This window comes from Aquarana catesbeiana, linkage group LG02 (genome assembly GCF_042186555.1).
Source record: "Aquarana catesbeiana isolate 2022-GZ linkage group LG02, ASM4218655v1, whole genome shotgun sequence".
NCBI classification, from domain to species: Eukaryota; Metazoa; Chordata; class Amphibia; order Anura; family Ranidae; genus Aquarana; species Aquarana catesbeiana.
In genome coordinates this window covers 166,050,045-166,070,915 of record NC_133325.1, presented here as the reverse complement: position 1 = coordinate 166,070,915, position 20,871 = coordinate 166,050,045, and the positions used below count along the sequence as shown (strand labels likewise).

Sequence of the window (20,871 nt, the reverse complement as noted above, 5' to 3'; positions counted from 1 at the left end):
GGGTACTGGGGTCATGGCAGCTAGCTGCTGCCATAACGATATCCCTCTTCAAAGTACCAACTAATGATGGCGAGTGGTCCGTAAGTGGTTAAAGTGTTACTAAACCCAGGACCCTGCATTCACTATATCTGGTCTCCCACAGAACATGGAAATGCAAATATTTTAGTAATTATAAACTGCTAAATACCTATAGCAGTCTTGTGACTTCTATAAGTTTCTGGTTAAAGCTTGTAGGAGGAGTTTTCATTCTGCACTGACTGTCCTATCATGATGCAGGACCCCTCTGTCTGGACAGTGCTGATCACATGCACCCTCCCAAGAGAAAAAAAAAAAACTCTCTAGCAGTACACACCAAACTGAGCATGTGCACAGTGCCCCCAAGGCTCTGTACTATCAGGAAATATATTGGCAGTGAAAGGAGGAGAGGATCAGAGGAGACGGGTTTAAACAGCCTTTTTACACAATGCAGAGGATTAACCCCTTGGGTTCCACAGTGAATATAACAAGCATGCTTTATTGCATATACAGACTGTTGTGGGTTTAGTAGTACTTTAAAGTCAAAATTCTAAAATTCTAAATTCAAAAGGGACTCTAACCATTGGTTCCACACAACAGCCACCAACATTTTGGGTCATTTTTGGAAGAGTTTAGCTTCGGCATCCTTTTTGCGACCGCTGTACTTTAAGGGCCAGAGTGAAGAGTCATTTCTTTGGAATGTTGTGTTCTTCGGATGAACAGAAAAAAGGTAGATTATAAAGTATGGAGGCACTGATGCCTGTGGTGTTTCTTGTAGGTTAAAGAACGTTTATATATTTTTCCATAGGTTTTGTCTGGTTTTTATAAATAAGATTTTTTTTTTTTCTTTTTTAACAAAGTGTTAGTTACTGGTTTCTAAAGATGCCTTATTTTAAACCCTTTGTGTAGCATCCTGAAAGTATTGTCAGTATTTTGATGAATATGCACACCGTGGGTCATGTTGGCTAAGAGGTCTCAAAGAGTAGTATTGTTTTACCCCATTATCAACTTTGATCTTCTTTTTTTTTTTATTTCTTAAGAACAGTATAAATGGAAGGAAGAAAGTGATTGAGGGACAAGTTTTAGAAATAAGGCCACCAATTTTCTACCATTGTCTACTTTTGGAATATTGTAAATTCGACTGTTGGCTATAACTGTTTTCAGGTCTTCCTTTCAGTAAATACAAAGTTGCTTTGTGGATATTTATGCCCCTTGGTGTATCAGAGGAAGCCTCTATGCTGCTCTGCTGAGACAGAACCGATATTGATATATTAATACAGATCTGGATGTGGCCTTGACTCACCCGAACGGACATTACCAGAGTGTGGCTATCCTGTTTAACTATTCATAAACAGATGGGTTAATTTTTCCTGTCACCTCTTTATATCAGATGACCGTTCGGATGGCCGTGTAAAAGTCAGGGTCACTAAGATACGGAGGGGCAGCTCTGAGCATACCGAGAGGAGGTTGAAGGAAATGAGCAGCGAAAACCCACAGATGAAACTCATTGAAAATGTTGTAAAAGACCTGCTTGAAAAGGAAGGCCTGAAGGCACAAGGTAGGCTTGTGTTGCTCTCGTCAGTCTGCCTCACTTTCGGTTGTGTGTGCACAAGGTAGAATTGGTCAGGCAAAGTCTAATACAGGGTTATTTCGGGGTGCTTCTCTAATAACACTTGCTGTTTTTGATTCTCTCTGTAATATATGAATTCTGGTCTGTTTCTCTAATTGTCTGGCTTTTCTACTTCTTGGCTAGCTTTTCTGTAGGGGTATTCTTTTTCCCTAAATTTCAGTCTGAGACACGTTTTTATAGAAACCTATGCATGCCCTGGACCTTTCTTGAATCTTTTGACATCTTCCTTCATGATTTGACTTCTTATAAGCAGTTGCATTTTAAAGTTGAAACAGATTATTTAAGTTTTATTTTAATGCTGTGTGAGTGTGTCTTTTACCAGTTCTTAGTGAGGTTAAATCGGTTCTAGCTCAAATCTTTTCGTAAATATTCACAGCCAAATTATACTGCATGTGACCTGCCATGTTCACCAAAGGGTAAAAACCGTCATTATTTGTAAAGTGCAGACACCTTGTGATGCCTACATTACCTGGTTTGTCATCAAAGCAGTTACTCCTTTTAATAAAAAAAAAAAGTTTGCATCACCATGACAGTTGGGTAAAAAATATAAACAATGAGATGGGAACAATTAAACAATCACGTGTTCTTGGTGTCAGAGTGGGCAATACCAGCACTGAGTGACTGCTGAACAAGTAAATTGCAACAATAAACTATCGTTCCCCATATCCACTATAAAAGGAGGAGAGCTCAATGTGTAGATGCAGAGTAACAAGGTTCGTCGCATTAGCATCTGTGTAGATGCAGAGTAAAGAGGTTCGTCGCATTAGCATCTGTGTAGATGCAGAGTAAAGAGGTTCATCGCATTAGCATCTAAGCAGCAGCAATTGCGCCCCTATAGTGGGGAAAATTATTCTTTGATTCCCTGCAAATTTTGTAAGTTTGCCCACTTACAAAGAAATGAAGGGCCTATAATTTTTATCATGGGTTTTTTTTTTTTATCGAGACTGAAAATCAACCATGAATCCAGAAAAAACACATGATACAAATGTTATAAATTGAGTTGCAGTTCAGTGAGTAAAATAAGTGCCATATTTATCGGCGTATAACATGCACTTTTTCACCCTGAAAATCGTGTGTCGTTCAGTTCTGGCTGCCTCGAAGGGACAGGGAGGGGGCGGGACAAGCGCCGACATATTACATACAGTGAGAATCTCCTGTTTACTTGGCGGCCTCTGTAATAGGAAGTCCCGTCTCCTGGGCTGGCATTGGACGACTGTTCTGTCTATCATAAGAGGCGGGACTGTATTAAAGAGGCCCCCGAGTAAACAGGAGCTTCTCCTGTATGTAATCTGTTGGCGCTCGTCACGCTCCCCTCCTTGTCCCCTCCGAGGCTACAGATGGGCATAGATCAGGCTGCACTGATGGCAGTGGGGGAGGAGGCTGCATTCATGGCAATGGGGGAGGAGGCTGCAGATGAGCAATGACCCTTATATTGCTTCAAAGTTCTTTCTTTAAAATATAAGTTTTCCCCTAAAACTTCCCTCTTAAAGTGAAGGTACGTGTTATATGCCAATAAATATTTGATCCCCAAGAAAAAAATAACTTGGTAGTTGGTGGAGAAACCCTTGTTGGCAAGCACACAGAGGTAAGATGTTTCTTGTAGTTGGTTACCAGGTTTGCACACATTTTGGGATTTTTGGTCCACTCCTTTTTACAGATCTTCTCTAAATTCTTAAGGTTTCTTGGCTGTCAAAGTTTGAGCTCCCTCCATATATTTTCTATGGGATTAAGGTCTGGAGGCTGGCTAGGCCACTCCATGACCTTAATGTGCTGCTTCTTGAACCACTCCTTTGTTGCCTTGGAGGTATGTTTTGGGTCCTTGTCATGCTGGAAGACCATCCACGACCCATCTTCTGGCTGAGGGAAAAAGGTTCTCATCCAAGGTTTTACAATACATGGCCCTGTCCATTAGCCCCCTGAATGCGGCAAAGTCGGCTTGTACCTTTATCAGTGAAACAGTTAATGCCAAAGAGCTCAATTTTGATCTCATCTGACCACAGCACTTTCTCCCAATCCTTCTCTGAATCATTTAGTTGTTCATTGGGGGACCTTGCGGGCGCTGCAGGATTTCAATCCTTGGCAACGTATTGTATTACCAGTAGTTTGGTGACTGTGATCCCAACTGACTTGAGATCATTCACAAGCTCCTTCCGTGTAGTTCTGGGCGGATCCCTCACTTTTCTCATGATCATCCTTACCCCATGAGGCAAAATCTTGCATGGAGCTCCAGACTGAGGGCAATTGATAGTTATTTAGTATTTCTTCCATTCGTGAATAATCCCTCCAATAGTTGTCTCCTTCTCACCAAGCTTCTTGCTGATGGTCTTTTAGCCCATATCAGACTGTAGGTCTACGATCTTGTCTCTGACATCTTTTGACAGCTCTTTGGTCTTGCCCATGATCCTGAGATTTTAATGTAAAATTCTGTGGACAGGTGTCTTTTTTTTATACACATGACCAGTTGTCGTTAGGAGCACCTTCTTAAATTGACAGGACTAATCTGGCTGCAGTATGTTCTCATGTGGTGCACAGTCTGTGGAAGCCAGAATAATTGTTGGTTGGTAGGGGATAAAATACTTATCTTACTCTCTGAACTGCAACTCCATGTATAACTTTTGTATTCTGTCGCTATCATTTAAAATACACCAATGATAACATTTATAGACCCTCCATTTCTTTGTAAGCGGGCAAACTTACAAAATCTGCAGGGGATCAAATAACAATTTTTCCCACTGTATATACAGTGTGAGTGGCTGTGCTCAATAGGCTGGAGACTGATCAGGCCGAAGGGTGCCTAGTAACAGCAATACAACTTAGGGCATACCTGAGACAATCACACCTACAGTACCATGTTTTCAAAAACAAAAATGTTATGTGCTAGGGATGAAAGGAATAGACTAAAGGGGGGGGTAGATGGAAGGAAAGGGGGATAGGGGAGATGGAGAATCTTGAGACATTAAAGTGGTTGTTCTTCCTGTTTTGAAAAGAAAAGAAAACCTGTTACAAATACTGTAGCTGCTGACTTTAAATAAGAGGACCCTCGCCTGTCCAGGTGTCCAGTGCTATGCTCACTGGTACTGGTTCTTTACTGGTCTTTGGGTCCCTGACACTGTGGTTCTTTGCGGCTTCACAGATGGCTGCCCACTGTGCATGTGTGAGCTGCGCTACACTTTGGGAATGGTCCCGCAGCCTTCTGGGATCTGTGACGTGAGAACATTGCAGACTGGGGGGGGGGGGGGATGCAAGAACATCAGTGAATCACCATGGCAATGCAACCGGGAGTGGGTACCTGCTCCCCCAAAAGGTGCCAACAACAGAAGTGGAGGAGGGCATTAAGCAGAATTTCCCTTTCAGGGTGAAGTTCTGCTTTAAGTCTGTTCCTTTGTACCTGGGTAGGTCCCTGGAGTGTAAAATATTTGAATGGGTAATATAGTACACATGTATGCTTTAACTGCTTTGCTTTTGTTCTTTTTAAGTTTTAATGTGACTTTTCAGTGTTTACATGTTTTTATAATTGTATTGTACAGGCAGGTTTTTATTTTAGCTCCTTCCTTTACTTGGCTATAGGTATTTAACTTTTGTCTCTGAGCTCCCATCAATAGCTCCCATCAATAGCTCCCATCATTATCAAGCAACCTGTGAAATAAAATCCTAACCATGTAGAAATATATATAGTGCATTTTTTTTTTCAAGCATTCCCCAGACTGGGTAAATGTTAAAGTGATTCTAAATGCTCAATTTTATATATTTTTTTTAAAAATGACAAACATGTTCTAATTGCCAACTCTGTGCAATGATTTTGCCTAGAGCTGCCCAGATACTCCTCTTCTCGGGTCCCCCGCCGGCGCATCTGGCACCCCCCCCCCCCCCTACACACACAGCGTGTCTCGGCCCCGCCACCCACTCCCTCACTGGGCTGTGATTGACTGCAGCAGCAGCCAATGGCCATGTCTAATGCCATGAGAGAGCTGAGCGATCCTCTGCTCTTGTGCACATCGCTGGATTGAAATTGGGCTCAGGCACGAATAAAGAGGACTAGGGAGCTGGATGCAGAAGGTGTTTCACCTTAGTGCATAGAATGCCTTTCTGCCTTTAGAACCACTTTAAGTTATGAGAGAGGAGCAGTAAGTAATCTCCCAGAGAAAAACAGATGAGAAAGCATTTGCCCATCCTTTGAAATGTTTGCACCTGCTATGATGTATTGTGCTAGATACCAGTACTTCCTAGAGCCACTATCACAAAGTTTATAACCACACAGAGGTACAACCCATTGTAGCACTGCTGAGCAGGAAGATGAACTTGCATATTTAATGAGCAATTTCTCTTTTTAGAAATACCTAGGACTTCTGGGTATGCAGTACGTGCATGTCCGACTTTTTAGTGTCTACTCCACTGTCCATGGGTATGGCAGAGCATGTGACTCATCTGTTTTCATGTGATGATGGTAATCAGTCCTGCGATGTCACATGGGGGTGGAGCGAGTCCTCAGCACTGTGTAAGCCAGGGGTCTTCAAACTATGGCCCTCCAGTTGTTCAGGAAATACAATTCCCATCATGCCTAGTCATGTCTGTGAATGTCAGTTTTACAAATCTTTTATTTAGTCAAAGGGAGAGGTCCATGGACCCATGACACATTACAAACATATTGTCAACATGTACTAAACAATTGAGAGTGTTACACAAGTAAGACAGCAATTTGTCAGGCACCAGAAGAATTACATTGTTCAGTATGCTAAAACCATGTAACCATCCCTTATCATTTTAACTTTATAACAGGTGGACTTTGCCACTGTGAATACACAGAGCAAACATAGGAAAGAATAAAGGAAATTACTATAGGAAGCTGAGAGAACAGAAAATAGAGTAGATAGAGAGTGAGGCGATGACCAGGTTGCGGGGGGGAGAGGGGAAGGGAAAAAAAAAAAGGGGGGGGGGGTGTATATGATACTGAGGGGGGAATCTCAGATCCTCAGGGGTTTAAGTTCGATCTGCTATTATTTTATTCTATTCTGCAGCCGTGTTTTCAAGTAGGGTCTGACCTTCATCCGAATAGACAAATGTGTTCCAGAGTGACCACATCTTGGAATACCGCTCTTATTGGTTTCGTGCTGTAAGAATAAGGTCTTCAAATTTATTGATTTCCCTTACCTTACTGAGCCACATCCCAACAGTCGGAGATTGTGGGGATTTCCACTTAAACGGGATGCATAATTTGGCGGCGTCAAGAAGGTGACAGATAATTGATTGAATGTCAGTTTTACAATGCATCATGGGATGTGTAGATCTGCAACACCTGGAGGGATGTCGTTTGAGGATCCCTGGTGTAATCCCTAGCAGATTGAATGGCACAGTGGTGATGGGATAGACTGGGGAGAAGGGGAGGTTAAAGTGATACTAAAGCTTTGTTTTGTTTTTTTGTTTTTTTTTATTTGATTAAAATAGCAAGTGTTTCTATACTTGCTCTGTGCAATGCTTTTGCACAGAACAGCCCCGATCCTTTACTTCTGGGGTCCCCCACCAGTGATCCATTCAGCGGGGGGGCCCCCACGGAAAGCCGCTTTCCATTGGGGCACCTGTGTGTGCTTGCTCCTGAGCCTTGCTGCTGCATCCATTGACAGACAGCGGGACTTTGCACACTGTTCCCGTGACACACAGCATTTCATTGACTGCAGCGGGAGCCAATCTGCACAATGAGTAGTGAGACAGCAGCAGAGCCGCTGCGTTCGTGTACATCGCTGGATCGGGCTCAGGTAAGAATAAGGGTGGAAGCTGCAGCACAGGTTTTTTACCTTAATGCATAGAAGGTGAAAAACCTTAGCTTTAGAACCACTTTAATTGACCTTTTTTACCTTGCTTGTCATTGGTACAAAACTTTAAGCAAATTCCTTAAATGAGCCTGATCCAAAATGTATCTATGGTAGCATCAGTGCTGAAGTACAAGCCCAGAAGAGTACCTTTTTTTTTTTTGCCTTGAAATTAATTCCCTGTATCTCTATGGCCTGCCGTCAGATCCTGGCCTAGATATCTCTCTAAACAGAGAATTGCGTGTGTGTGTGTGTGTGTGTGTGTGTGTATGTATAAATGTAAAATACATTAAATAATTTTTGTGATGTATTACTTCAAATTTACCATTATTTCTCTGTCAGGCAAAATAGAGATAAAAATCCTAACTGGGGGTTTTGGAGAAGATGATGATGGACACTGGCTTTCAGAGGAAGATACAAAGAACCTAAAAGAGATCTTTTTCAACTTACTGGTATGTGTACTACTTTATAGTTCGTAAAAAGATGTCCTTATTTATAAAACCCGCTAACCGTTTTTATGATCCATAGGTTGCATTCGGTGCCCAGGAATGCCTTTAACCACTTGCCGACCGCCGCATGTACATATACGTTCCTACTTTGGTGGCGGATATCTTCGTTATGGCAGCAGCCATAACCCCGGTATCCCTGTTTTCAGCCGGCGGTCGGCTACAAGATAAAAGTGGTCTCTGCGGCGGATTCGCCGTGAGATCACTTTTATCGGTGGCGGCAGGGGGGCCCCTCCCGCTGCGATCTGGTGCCCTCTGCCGGATCTTGTCCTTTCCTTAGCTGTGCATGGAGACGAGTGAGGGGAAGATGGCGCCCACCTGTCTCCATGACACTGCAGGGTGCAAGCGACGTCAAAACGTCACTTCCGCCCATACATCTTAAAGGCACATTTTTTTTTCAATGTCATTTTTTTTTCAATGTCATTTTTTTTTAAATGACTTTTTCTTTTTCTTTTTTTTTTCTTTTTTAATTGCATTTAAGTCCAAATATGAGATCTGGGGACTTTTTGACCCCAAATCTCATATATAAGAGGACCTGTTATGCTTTTTGGGGATGTTTACATTCCTTGTAATAGGAATAAAAGTGACACAATTTTATTATTTTTTTAAACAGTGTAAAAATAAATAAAATCAAGTAAAATAAATAAGAAAAATAAAAAAAATGTTTTTAAAATGCCCCGTCCCGATGAGCTCGCGCACAGAAGCGAACGCATATGTGAGTAGCGCCCGCATATGAAAACGGTGGTCAAACCACACATGTGAGGTATCGCCGCGATCGTTAGAGCGAGAGCAATAATTCTAGCCCTAGACCTCCTCTGTAACGCAAAACATGCCACCTGTAGAATTTTTAAACTTCGCCTATGGAGATTTTTGAGGGTAAAAGTTTGACGCCATTCCACGAGCGGGCGCAATTTTGAAGCGTGACATATTGGGTATCAACTTACTCGACGTAACATTATCTTTCACAATATAAAAAAAATTTGGGCTAATTTTACTGTTGTCTTATTTTTTTTATTTCTATTCAAAAAATGAATTTTTTCCAAAAAAGCGCGCTTGTAAGACCGCTGCGCAAATACGGTGTGAAAAAAAAGTATTGTAGTGACCGCCATTTTATTCTCTAGGGTGTTAGAAAAAAAAACAATATATAATGTTTGGGGGTTCTAAGTAATTTTCCAGCAAAAAAAAAACTGTTTAAATGTGTAAACCTAAATTCCAAAATGAGGCCGGTCTTTAAGTGGTTAAAATGGAAGTCCACCCTAACACTTAAATTCTCCCCCGCAATCATTAATGTGAGTTAAGTTCAGCCTTATGTCTCAACATGAGAAAATCGCTGTTTTACTACTTTTTTACCTTGCAGTCTCCAGTGCCGTCACATGACTTCAGTTCTACTTCTGAGAGTAAAATCAGCCAGTGGGTGTGGTCACTTCCTGGGAGGGACACTGTTCCTGTTTAGCCAGTGGGCATATAAAGGATGGGAGGAGCTAATCATAGGTTTCTGCCCAGTGTTCTCTCATTGTACATACTAATTCATGAGAAAAGGAAGAAATAAAAAGCCTCAACCACACAGGGGTGTGCAGGGCATATATACAGTATAGCTGTATACAGGAACATGGAGCGGACTGTCAGTGTAGCTGGAAGTGCTCTGGGGTCTCGGCTCACAGTCTACAGCAGGGATATGCAATTAATGGACCTCCAGCTGTTGCAGAACTAAAAGTCCCATGAGGCATAGCAAGACTCTGACAGCCACAAGCATGACATCCAGAGGCAGAGGCATGATGGGACTTGTAGTTTTGCAACAGCTGGAGGTCCGCTAATTGCATATCCCTGGTCTACAGTGATCATATTACAGGCAACACTAAGGCTGTTTCCACTAGTGCATCTTGTCACATGACAAGTCAAAGCCCATTGATTTCAATGACACCGTTCCCATCTTTGCGACTTTGAAAATCAGCAATTTTGAAAGGGTACCTGCAATGCTTTGATGCGACTTTGAGCCAGAGAGTGTAAAGCTGGATCAAAGCTGCACTCAGTCGCATCAAAGTCACACTCCAAAGTTGCACTTTAGCCTTGGGCTACGTTTCCAATCGCCAAAGCTGTGCGATTAAGAGTGCGACTTTGATTGCACCTTTGATCCAACTTTACACTCTAGGGATCAAAAGTTGTATCAAAGTAGTGCAGGGACCTTTTCAAAGTCGCTGATTTTCAAAGTCGCATAGATGGGAATGTTTGCCTTTGAAATCTATGGGCTGTTACTTGTCATGCGACTTTTGTGTCCAAAGTCGCATGACAAGTCGCACCAGTGGAAACGAAGCCTTAAACTCATTACTCACATGTAGCTCCCTCCGCTGGGCATGTCACACCATACACACAGTGCCATGCAGAAAACCACGTGGTTGTACACTAGCAAATCTGTAGCATGTTGCATTGTAATCTAACAAACCTAACATACTTCCAAAGCCTGCTCTGTACAGTAGGCATGCCCGTGTAGAAGAGAAGGACAGAGTTTTCAGAAAGTGAGAGGCCCCCATGCAGAATTCAGAAATAAGGAGGTAAGGTTGTCCCTGAAGAACAGGAAGAAGCTAATTGTCTGGCTTTGATTAGACTTTCTGAGCTTGGCAATCAGCTATATAGAAAATAATGTCAAAGATATTTTACATATAAATAATAGAAACATTTTCATTTTTGACTGGACTTCCACTTTAAGTCCTGGGCAACTGCTCTAGAGTAAGTCCACGTGGATGTCATTATTCTATTTGCAAGCATAATGTTTTGTCAAAATACTATAGAATAATACAATATAACAAGACTTTAAAGCTGTTTGTAGCAAAATGCTCCAGCTATTGACCCCCTTGCTGTGTACTTACACTTGCTCTCCTCCTGGCACTACTCCACTCATTTTTTTTTTTTTTTCATTAAACTTGAGCTTCAATGACCAGATTTTACCTGCAACACACCCTGCTGTTGGATGAATCATATAATAGTTATTTGTAGTGGAAACATTTTATTTTCATGTTCAGTCATGGCTCTGATTGGCATCTGAAGCACTGTTTTTACAACTATTGGTTTTAATATTATTGCCCACTACATCAGTATGGATGAAAAAACTTGTGTGTTTATATCATGTATTTGGTGGTTATGATTCCTTAAATAAAACCTGTGGTAACACTGCAAATTTAACACTTGTGTCACATAGAGGCACTTGTAGATGCCCACCTACCGTTTAAAAATTAAACACGTTTCCTGATATAGCACCCTGGGACCCCCAAAACCTTTTCTTCTATTCTATAATATAAAAAGCAAACTTCTATGATCACTAGTACTGGCCCGTTCCTCACGCCTCTTGTACTGTTTTGTTTTGTTTTTTTTTGTTTGCTAATTGCTGTGATGGATGGCATCATTAATTTGATAGGCACAAGAAGTGGGTGGCTAAAGCTAGCGGCCAGAAAAGATGGGTTGCTTTTTCCATAATGGTGCACATCAGGTAGGGGGAGCAGCTGGGTGATTTAATGGAGGTCAAAGCTGGTGAACAGACGCCTTTTATCGCACCAGATGTTTACATTACAGGTCAGTTTACATTACCTATAGGCCACAGTCTCACTTTAGGCAATAGTTTATTCAAGCGGGACATTTCTGAAAATACCCCTAACACTCTCGCTCATGGTGGCAGGTGTATAATGCCCCTCGCCCCTTTAAATGGCTTCAAGTATCCAAATGTTTCAGTAATTAGTGTTGCTTAACAGGGATGAGCTCAAGGTTCAGGTTAAACACAATTTCAGACCAAATGTCATGTACATTAGTGCTATTACTGCAGCTATTCTATATGACAGTTTCCCGCTGTCAGGAGTAGTTGAGGCACATCACACAGAACACCCATGACATTATGATCACGGATTGGTAATGAAATGAAGAACATTAATCATCTCAGAGCCATGGCATCTGAAAGTGGGTGGGATACATAAGGCAGCAAGTGAACATATTGTCCCTGAAGTTGATGGGTTGAAAGCAGGAAGAATGGGCAAGAATTTGACAAGGGCCAAATTGTAATGGCTAGATGACTGGGTCTTCTAAACTGCAGCTCTTGTTACTAATCTGCAGTGGTCAGGAACTACCAAAAGTGGTCCAAGGAAGGAAATTCGACGAGCCAGAGAGGGTCAGGGGCAGCCAAGGCTCATTGATGCACTGTGGGGAGTGAAGGCTGGCCTATGTAGTCCAATCCAATACAAGAGCTACTGCAGCTCAAATTGCTATAAAAAAAAAAAAGTTAAAGGAGTTGTAAAGTCAGAAGTTTTTTATTTTAATGCATTAAGGTAAAGAGCCTTCTGTGTGCAACAGCCCTCCTAATACTTACCTGAGCCCCATCTCTGTCCAACGATGTCCTCGAGTTTCTCGGCCGTCCGAGACTCCCCCCTCCTGATTGGCTGAGACACAGCAGCGGCGCCATTGGCACCCGCTGCTGTCAAACTCTGTCAGCCAATCAGGAGAGAGAGGGGGCCAGGCTGCAGCTCTGTGACTGAATGGACACAGAGCTGTGGCTCAGCTTGGGTGCCCCCATAGCAAGCTGCTTGCTGTGGGGGCACTCAACAGGAGGGAGGGGCCAAGAGCACAGAAGAGGGACTTGAAAAGAGGAGGGTTTGGGCTGCTCTGTGCGAATCCACTGCACACAGCAGGTAAGTATAACATGTTTGTAAATTCTCTTTTTTTTTTTCCCCAATAAAAATAACAATCACTTTAATGCTGGTCTTGGGTAATCTTCTGATCAAAAGTTTTCAGCAACAAAATTAAAATGAAAAAAAGTCCACAGACAGAATTACCATATACGAGAGAATAGATGACAACTGACTGCCAACAATTTTGTAAAAATCTGAAAAATGTTTTTCCCTATTCTGACATTAAACAAATCTGACCTAGATTGTTATTTTATTGCTTTGCTTTGTAGCCACACAAAAAAAAAAAAATTTATATATAGATGTCCATTGACTTGTATGGGTAGAGAAGCATTTCTGATGCAAAAAAATTCCCCTGTTCACAAACTTTTATAACACTATATGACTTTTTTAAAATCTTAGCTATTTAGTTTTCTAGGTTGGTGCACCAGTAGTTTTGTACTAATTTTGGAATCCCTGAATCATTAACTTTACATACAGTATGTAAGGTTGCATTGAAAAGCTTATTTTTTAGGACCCAGAACAATGCCAATCTGGTACTTGGGGCATGAACATAATGAAGGTTGCTGAGCTCCACTTTACACAAATTTTCTATATCTGTATGCAGGCTTCAGTCTACATAAAATGCCTTTTGTGGTTGTTACATAATTTGCTATAGTATTTGTATGCTTCAAAGCAACATCTTAAGTGCGTCTTTTGTTTTCAGATTCATGGAACAGAAGATGCACACAAAGAGCAAAAGAGACAACAGCAGCTAGAAGATAATTACCGCTTTGTCTGGAACCAAAACCAGGATGACACAAAGAGCAACAGTGCTTCTACGGACTCTGACGATGTGGATTTCTAACATGAACTATTAGGGAATTCACCAGCACAGACCGGATTGCCTGACTTTGCCCTGTGGACTCGAGCTTTGCAACAAAACTTTTAGGATGTGTTGCTTCTGGAACAATGGGAAGGATTGCAAGCCTTTAGAAGAATATGCAGAGGCCTCAGTCTAGCCTGCAATAGTTTAAAGCCAGTGTTAGAGGATCTGCTGGCTGTGCCAAGCACAACCAGCGGAATAAAAGCAATGTTTCCTTCTTCCCTTTTTTTTTTTTTTTTCTCTGTCTTGAAAAATGTGGTTTGCAAACTTCATAACTGGTACCACAGCCTCCTCACCCACCAATATGAGCAAATACTACTTTTGTTTTTATTTTTCGATCAGAATGTCACAAGTGCTATACTGCCATTCATGTTAACTGTACATAAAGCTGTACATTCCCCTTCAAAGTACTTGCCTACATGTGTGTTCCAATGATGGTCCTCATGGTACCCAGAAATGCAGAATTTGCTTTTTTTAGGAAAGATATTGTGCAGATAATAAAACTGCTAAAAAAAATGAATGACAGAAAGAATGTAAATGTTGCTGTTGTATAGCCCAATAGCTCAGGAATTATATCTTTGCTTTTTAAGTATTGAGAATTGTTATATGGACTAACCATGCTCCAAACCTGGCAAAAAAGTGAATGCTACATTAACTGGGGGGCACACTATGCTGTTTCAGCTTGTAAGCTATTAGAAAAAAAATTGTCACCTCACTTCTGTCTTTTCTGACCAAGATTGGCTACTTTAGAAATGTGTGCTTTACACCTCCTCAAAAGGCTTCATTCACATTGCCGTAAAACTGAGTATTTGTTTTTTTAGCTGTGGAACTTGAGCACACGTGTGCTGTTTTCAATAGAGACATTCACACTAGTGCGTAAACGTGCACTACGTTCAGATCTGTAACACAAATGCCAAATATCTGCATCTGGGTCATACCGATACATGTATGCCGGTATTGAGGGAAAAAAAACTACAATTTCACTCAAGTATTTACTGATTGTTGTGCAAGAACTTTTTTTTTTCGTGCTAGAACAAATCATGCGTAACAAGTTCAGTAAAAGTTTTACAGCATGTGAATGCAGCCTTAACCTGGAGAAGTCTTTGCTGTATCTTTACTTTGGGAAAACAGAGGGGGGGGGGGTCCTAATATCGGTTTCATATTGAGAAAATATAGTGGAATTTCAGTGCGCAGATATTTTGTTATCGTAGTAGTATTTCTCCTAAAATATTTTTGGCTCACCTTTTTTACATGCTTGCTCTTTTAATTTAATGCATTAAAGTAGTTGTATAGGTTTTAAAAAAATAAAATACGGTAAATAACAAACATCTCTATACTTGCCTGCTCTGTGCAAAGGAATTGCACAGAGTGGCCCCGAACCTCCTGTTCTCGGGTCCCCCGCCTGTGCTCCTGGCTCCTCCTCTGTCCAGTGCCCCCACGGGAAGCTGCTTCCCATGGGGCCACTTTTGTATGCTCACTCCCAAGCCCCACTGCTGTGTCTGCTCCCTCATTACTGGCTTTGCTTGACAGCAGCAGAAGCCAATGGCTCCCGGTGTCCCCAGGAAAGCCAGTGAGACCTGGAAGTGAGGGGAGAGAAGAGCTGCAGACGTGCAAAGCGCTGGATCGAATGAAGGGCTCAGGTAAGTAAAGGGGGGCTGAGGGGGGTATACTGATGCCTAAACATTTTTTACTTTATTGCAAGGAATGCATTGAGGTAAAGAAATGTTTAGGCTTTAGAACATCCTTAAATGTAGAAATGTGTAGATCCAGTTAACAATGCTTGTGATAAGATATCTGCCTACTGGCAATGCAATGTTTTCAAAAAGTTAGCCCACTTTAGACTTGTATTGTGAAAAGTAGAGATGAACTAAGCATCGGGCTGAACTATGGCATATTTCTGTAGGTCAATGATTACCCCAGCATCCCCGCTCCCTTGTTACATGTGGCTGCGGGGCAGGGAAATCCACAGCTGCAGCTGATAGGGCCAGTGGCCTACTATCATGGGAAAGTTCAGCCTGAACCTTAGCTCATCTTTGATGAAAAGGAACAGTGAAACATAACCACCATGTAGCACTGCAAAGTAGGAAAAGCAGCCTGCATATGTAGTGAGAAAATATGACTGCCCCCTGTATATGTATAATTATAAACTGTATATTATGAAGACAAGGCTTTAAAACTAAGCTTTACATCATGCTGCATTATAACTACTATACATTGCCTTGTAAAAAGGAATTTGTGTTTAAAACTTTTTAAATGCAGATGCAAAAATGATGACAATCTGCTTTAAATTAGCAAATCGTACCCAATGTGTAAATTGTTTAAAATCTCATGTCTATATATTTACAAGCACATGTTTACAATGTGGAAGCTATTTCTGCTGTCGGCTCTCTGCTTAATAATGCTGCACAGTAATCATACAGGATTCCTTTTTCTCAGCATAAGGAGATATGGCTAAATTATCTAATCTTAGATGTAGCAAACTTCCTGTCTGCATTGCTTGCTATACAAATACCCTTTACAGGGGAAATTTATGAGTAAAGAAGAGTCAAAGGTTAAACTGTTCACTCAAAACATGTACTTACATTAAATGCACCAAAGCTTCACTTCAAGTAATAGATCTCAAAACTGACCTAGAACAATTTTAAGCCCAATTAAAACTCAGAATTTTAGAAATGTTCCCAACCTGCTTTCCTTGCGATGCGATTGACTCAATATACTCCTGACAGACTTAAAGCATAACTAAACTCCAGCACAAAAAATCTAATATATTGCAGCTTATAGTCCTTAGATGTGGTGGCTGCATTAATTTTCTCTGTTTCAAGTCCAGAACGTTTTCAGCAAATACAGAAAATACCTATTATCTTGCCAAAAGTGCAGTGTCCTTGTCCGTTCCTGGGCTGCTCAGAAGAATATTTTCCTTCCGGGCTATCTTCTGTGAACTACTAACTGTACATGGAGGGGATATACACGTGTTTGTAGTTCATAGATTGTGAGCAGCCTAGGGTGACAACCATGGCTTCCTCCATAGATCAGTGGAGGAGTGACGTAGCCACCCAGGGACAGGAAGTGTGTTATTTGCAGGATCACCAGGTGAATATAATGTAAAAGAAGCTTGATAAAGGAAAACAAATGCAGCCATCGTACCCAGGACTAGTAAGCTACAAAATTATTACATTTTTGGTTTAGATACAGATTAGACATTAAGGGGGAGAGTTACTAAAACTGGTGTACACAGAATCTGGTGCAGCTGTGCATAGTAATCAGTCAGCTTCTAGGTCTTATTGGCAAAGCTTAATTGAACAAGCTGAAGTTAGAAGCCGATTGGTTGCTCTGAACAACTGCACCAGTTTTAGCAAATCTCTCCCTGTGTGCACCAGTTTTAGCAAATCTCCCCCTAAGTCTAAGGACCACCCTGTGGTTGGTTGCAGCCGGTAACAAAAAAATGTATTTCTGTAAGCATTTCAAAAGCAATGTTTTTGGTAATCTCTTTGACATTTTCATACTTGTTACCCAGCTTTCCTAAGCCTAATGCTATTCTCCTTTAAAGAAGGAATGTGCTAATGAGCTGTATCAGTCTGTCCTTGTTTACTGAAAGAGGAAGATAGAGGCCTGCTTGGAAATGACTGATGTGTATGCAGTATTGAAATTTTTCCAACTTTTGTGCATCTGTCATGGGTCTGTCAAGGTACAAGAGTATTGGATGTGTTCTGTATTCTAAGGCTTCATTCACACCAGGCGGATCTGCTGCCACGGAGTCCGCCAGAGTCTGCTCCGTTGATCTCTGCAGAGTTGGCAGATGACAGGTCCCTTTCTGCTCACTGAGCGGGGAGGGGCTTGTCGAGCGCCGCTGCTTGCTATGGAGATTGGACGAAAACGGACAGCATGTCCGTTTTCATCAGATCTCACCCGATTAGATCCGCCAGGGATGGATGTGAACGTAAGGCCATCCGTCTGATTTTAGCAGATCGGACCGGGTCGAATGTCAGCGGACATGTCACCGCTGACATCTGTCGCTCCATAGACTAACATGGAGCGCCCGTTCAGATCCACCGACAAAACTGACAGTGTGCCTAAGATTGTACACACAGGTGTTTTAAAAAAGGGGAGGCTTAATGCTTCCCTTGATGCTGAACATGTATACCAAGCAAAAGTAATTAAGTGTTACATTGAATTGTATGCAGAAAGCAAAGTTTAGGACAATGCCTTAATGTGTTTGCATTGCTCCCCTGGTCAGATAGTCCTTCCCTAGCACAGTTATCAATACTGCATAGAGATCAATAAACTTCTTGTCGGTTTTCTCATAGAACAAGAAGGGTGATCACTGTTGGGTCCATGAACAGGGTTGTTCTTCTTGGCAAATTGTTCATGGGAATAAGAAATGAGGAAGCAGAAAAGCCATGCCGGTGGGCACTGCCTGGCTTGTGGGAGTTCGAACAGTAACCTGCTTAATCAAGGCAGTGGCCAGTTAAGTGGGCTCAGGGGATCCCCTTGAATACATGCTTATGGCGTGAACTTGGGCAGAATCACCTGGGTTGGGCTACTAACTCATGTCTGTTTTTTTGTATCTGTCAGCTAACCCTCCTCAGGGTTCAGGTTCTGAAACAAATTGGAAGTTGCAGATACTGATCAGCCATTCACAAACCTCAAGGCACATTTTTTCATCTTTTTTTTTTTTCTGCAAATATAATTACTGAATTGTGCCAGTTATGGTTTAAAAATATGAAACTTTCCTCTTTGTATGTTGAACATAATTTTCATCCTGATTATTTTTCCTTTGACTTGTTTGATGCAAAGAGAATGATTACAGTTCCAGAGTCCTGCTGAAAATGTGCAGTTTTGCAATATGACAACTTTTTGTAATTTTTTTTTTTTTTTTTAATGTGAAGGAGTGCGTGAAAAATTTTTATATTGTCATGTCAAGTTTTCTTTAATTTCTGAGGTCTTGAATAATTTATGTTAATTGTATGTCCCTTACAGAAATATTTATTAAAATATGCTTTACTTCTTATTTTTCCTGTGTTTTTAGAAAAATGTTTATATATTATATTACCAAATGTGCCTCTCGACTAATCATTCGATTACGATTATCCTGTCAGCGTTTCGATTCCGCGATGCATCACGATTACTGCCCATGGTTTTCATCAAAAAATTCAAGCAGTCAGAAGAACAATTTTTTTGTTTTATTTGATCTGCTCTTGGAGAGAGAAAAAGGATACTCCCTGCATGCAGCAGGGGCTTTTTTTATGAGGGGGGGCTTTTTTGTTGAGGGTGGGGGGGGTACTATTTGTTGAGGGTGGAGAAGTGGTGGTCGGGCAATCCTGGTTGTCAGGAGACTTCACAATTATAACTGCTTCAACTCTTCAGGGAAGGCTGTCCACAAGGATTAGGGGTGTGTCTATGGAAATATTTGACCATTCTTCCAGAAGCGCATTTGTGAGGTCAGGCACAAATGTGGATGAGAAGGTCTGGCTCCCTGTCTCCGCTCTAATTCATCCCAAATGTGTGTTATCGGGTCTACCTTGCCAGACACCACCAGCCACATAATTTTTGACTCCAATTTTAAGATCCATAAGGCACATCCAGATATCTGGCTGATGGATACAACCATCTCTAACCCTTGCCGCAGCAATAACCGCAATACATCGCTAAGGTCCGCCCCAGTGCAGCTCTTCTCCCTCTCTCCCAGGAGAAGCAGGGTGTGCCCGAATGACATCATTTGCGAATGTATAACTTTTGATACACACTCTCTATCAACCGGACCTGCATTAAAGGGAAAGTATTATTCTACCCTTCCTCTATAGGTATGGTCTATATAGAGTTATACCACTAAGTTATACAATAAGACCATCCCACAATATACGGACCCCTGGCTGATGTCATTCACGTTCTCTATTGCTTGTGCTCTGTTCTGACGGACATAGCTTTCTTTTAATTTTTGCGTTATGTTCTTTGTCTTTATGTGTGGAGCATCAATATTTGGGATATAAGCTACAGATCTGGAACCTGCAAGCCCTATGTCCCTGAAGAAGATCTGCATTTTGTTTTTCGAAATGCGTTGGAAGTTCTTTCTGTCTGACAAATCTCTGGGCTTTTCCTTGCAGCTGGTTTCCATTTCTGCTCCTAATATTTGTGTTTGTTGCGTATATCCCCTTGTTCATGTTGATATATATTATCAATGTGTGATAAATGTTGAATATTTTTTTTACCATCAAACTGTTTGTGGCCCGGTTTAAAGTCCCAATCTGAGAAATTCATGTTTTGACTCTTATTGGGTTGAGGTCAGGACTCTGTGCAGGCCAGTCAAGTTGCTCCATCCCAAACTCACTCATCCAAGCCTTTATGGACCTTGCTTTTTGCACTGGTTCAAATTATTTGATGGAGGGGAGATTATGGTGTGGGGTTGTTTTTCAGGGGTTGGGCTTGGCCCCTTCATTCCAGTGAAGGGACCTCTTAAAGCCTCAGCATACCAAGACAATTTTATGCTCCCAACTTTGTGGGAACAGTTTGGGGATGGCCCCTTCCTGTTCCAATATGACTGCGCACCAGTGCAAAAAGCAAGATCCATAAAGACATGGATGAGCAAGTTTAGGGTGGAGGAACTTGATTGGCCTACACAGAGTCCTGACCGCAGCACGATAGAACACCTTTGAAATTAGAACAGAGACTGTGAGCCAGGCCTTCTCGTCCAACATCACTGCCTGACCTCACAAACGTGCTTCTGGGTGAATGATCAAACATTCCCATAGACATTAGACCATTAGATTCCTCCTAAACCTTGTGGACAGCCTTCCCAGAAGAGATGAAGCTGGTATAGCTGCAAAGGGTGGGCGACCTCAATATTGAATCCTACGGACTTATGCCCTGTACACACGGTCGGATTTTCCGATGGAAAATGTGTGATAGGACCTTGTTGTCGGAAATTCTGACCGTGTGTAGGCTCCATCACACATTTTCCATCGGATTTTCCGACACACAAAGTTTGAGAGCAGGCTATAAAATTTTCCGACAACAAAATCCATTGTCGGAAATTCCGATCGTGTGTACACAAATCCGACGGACAAAGTGCCACGCATGCTCAGAATAAATAAAGAGATGAAAGCTATTGGCCACTGCCCCGTTTATAGTCCCGACGTACGTGTTTTACATCACTGCGTTCAGAATGATCGGATTTTCCAACAACTTTGTGTGACCGTGTGTATGCAAGACAAGTTTGAGCCAACATCCGTAGGAAAAAATCCTAGGATTTCGTTGTCGGAATGTCCGAACAAAGTCCGACCGTGTGTACGGGGCATTAGACTGGGATGCCATTAAAGTGCATGTAAAGGCAAGTGTCCCAATACTTTTGGTAATATTGTATGTATGTATGTGTGTGTGTATATGTATATAT

The 20,871-nt window shown here is 41.7% G+C and overlaps 1 protein-coding gene across 2 annotated transcripts in view; it reads left to right on the top strand.

The window, feature by feature from the left end:
- The window catches only part of OS9 (OS9 endoplasmic reticulum lectin), a 160,689-nt gene extending 142,197 nt beyond the window's left edge, over positions 1-18,492 (top strand). The window contains exons 13-15 of one of the 2 annotated variants that reach the window (XM_073613754.1): positions 1,406-1,573; positions 7,792-7,901; positions 13,326-18,492. In XM_073613754.1, the coding sequence (XP_073469855.1) occupies positions 1,406-1,573; positions 7,792-7,901; positions 13,326-13,466 (419 nt within the window). In that variant the 3' untranslated portion in view covers positions 13,467-18,492. The remainder of the gene's footprint in view (positions 1-1,405; positions 1,574-7,791; positions 7,902-13,325) is intronic. The other variant, XM_073613755.1, reaches the window with a different exon arrangement.
- Positions 18,493-20,871: the final 2,379 nt, after the last annotated feature.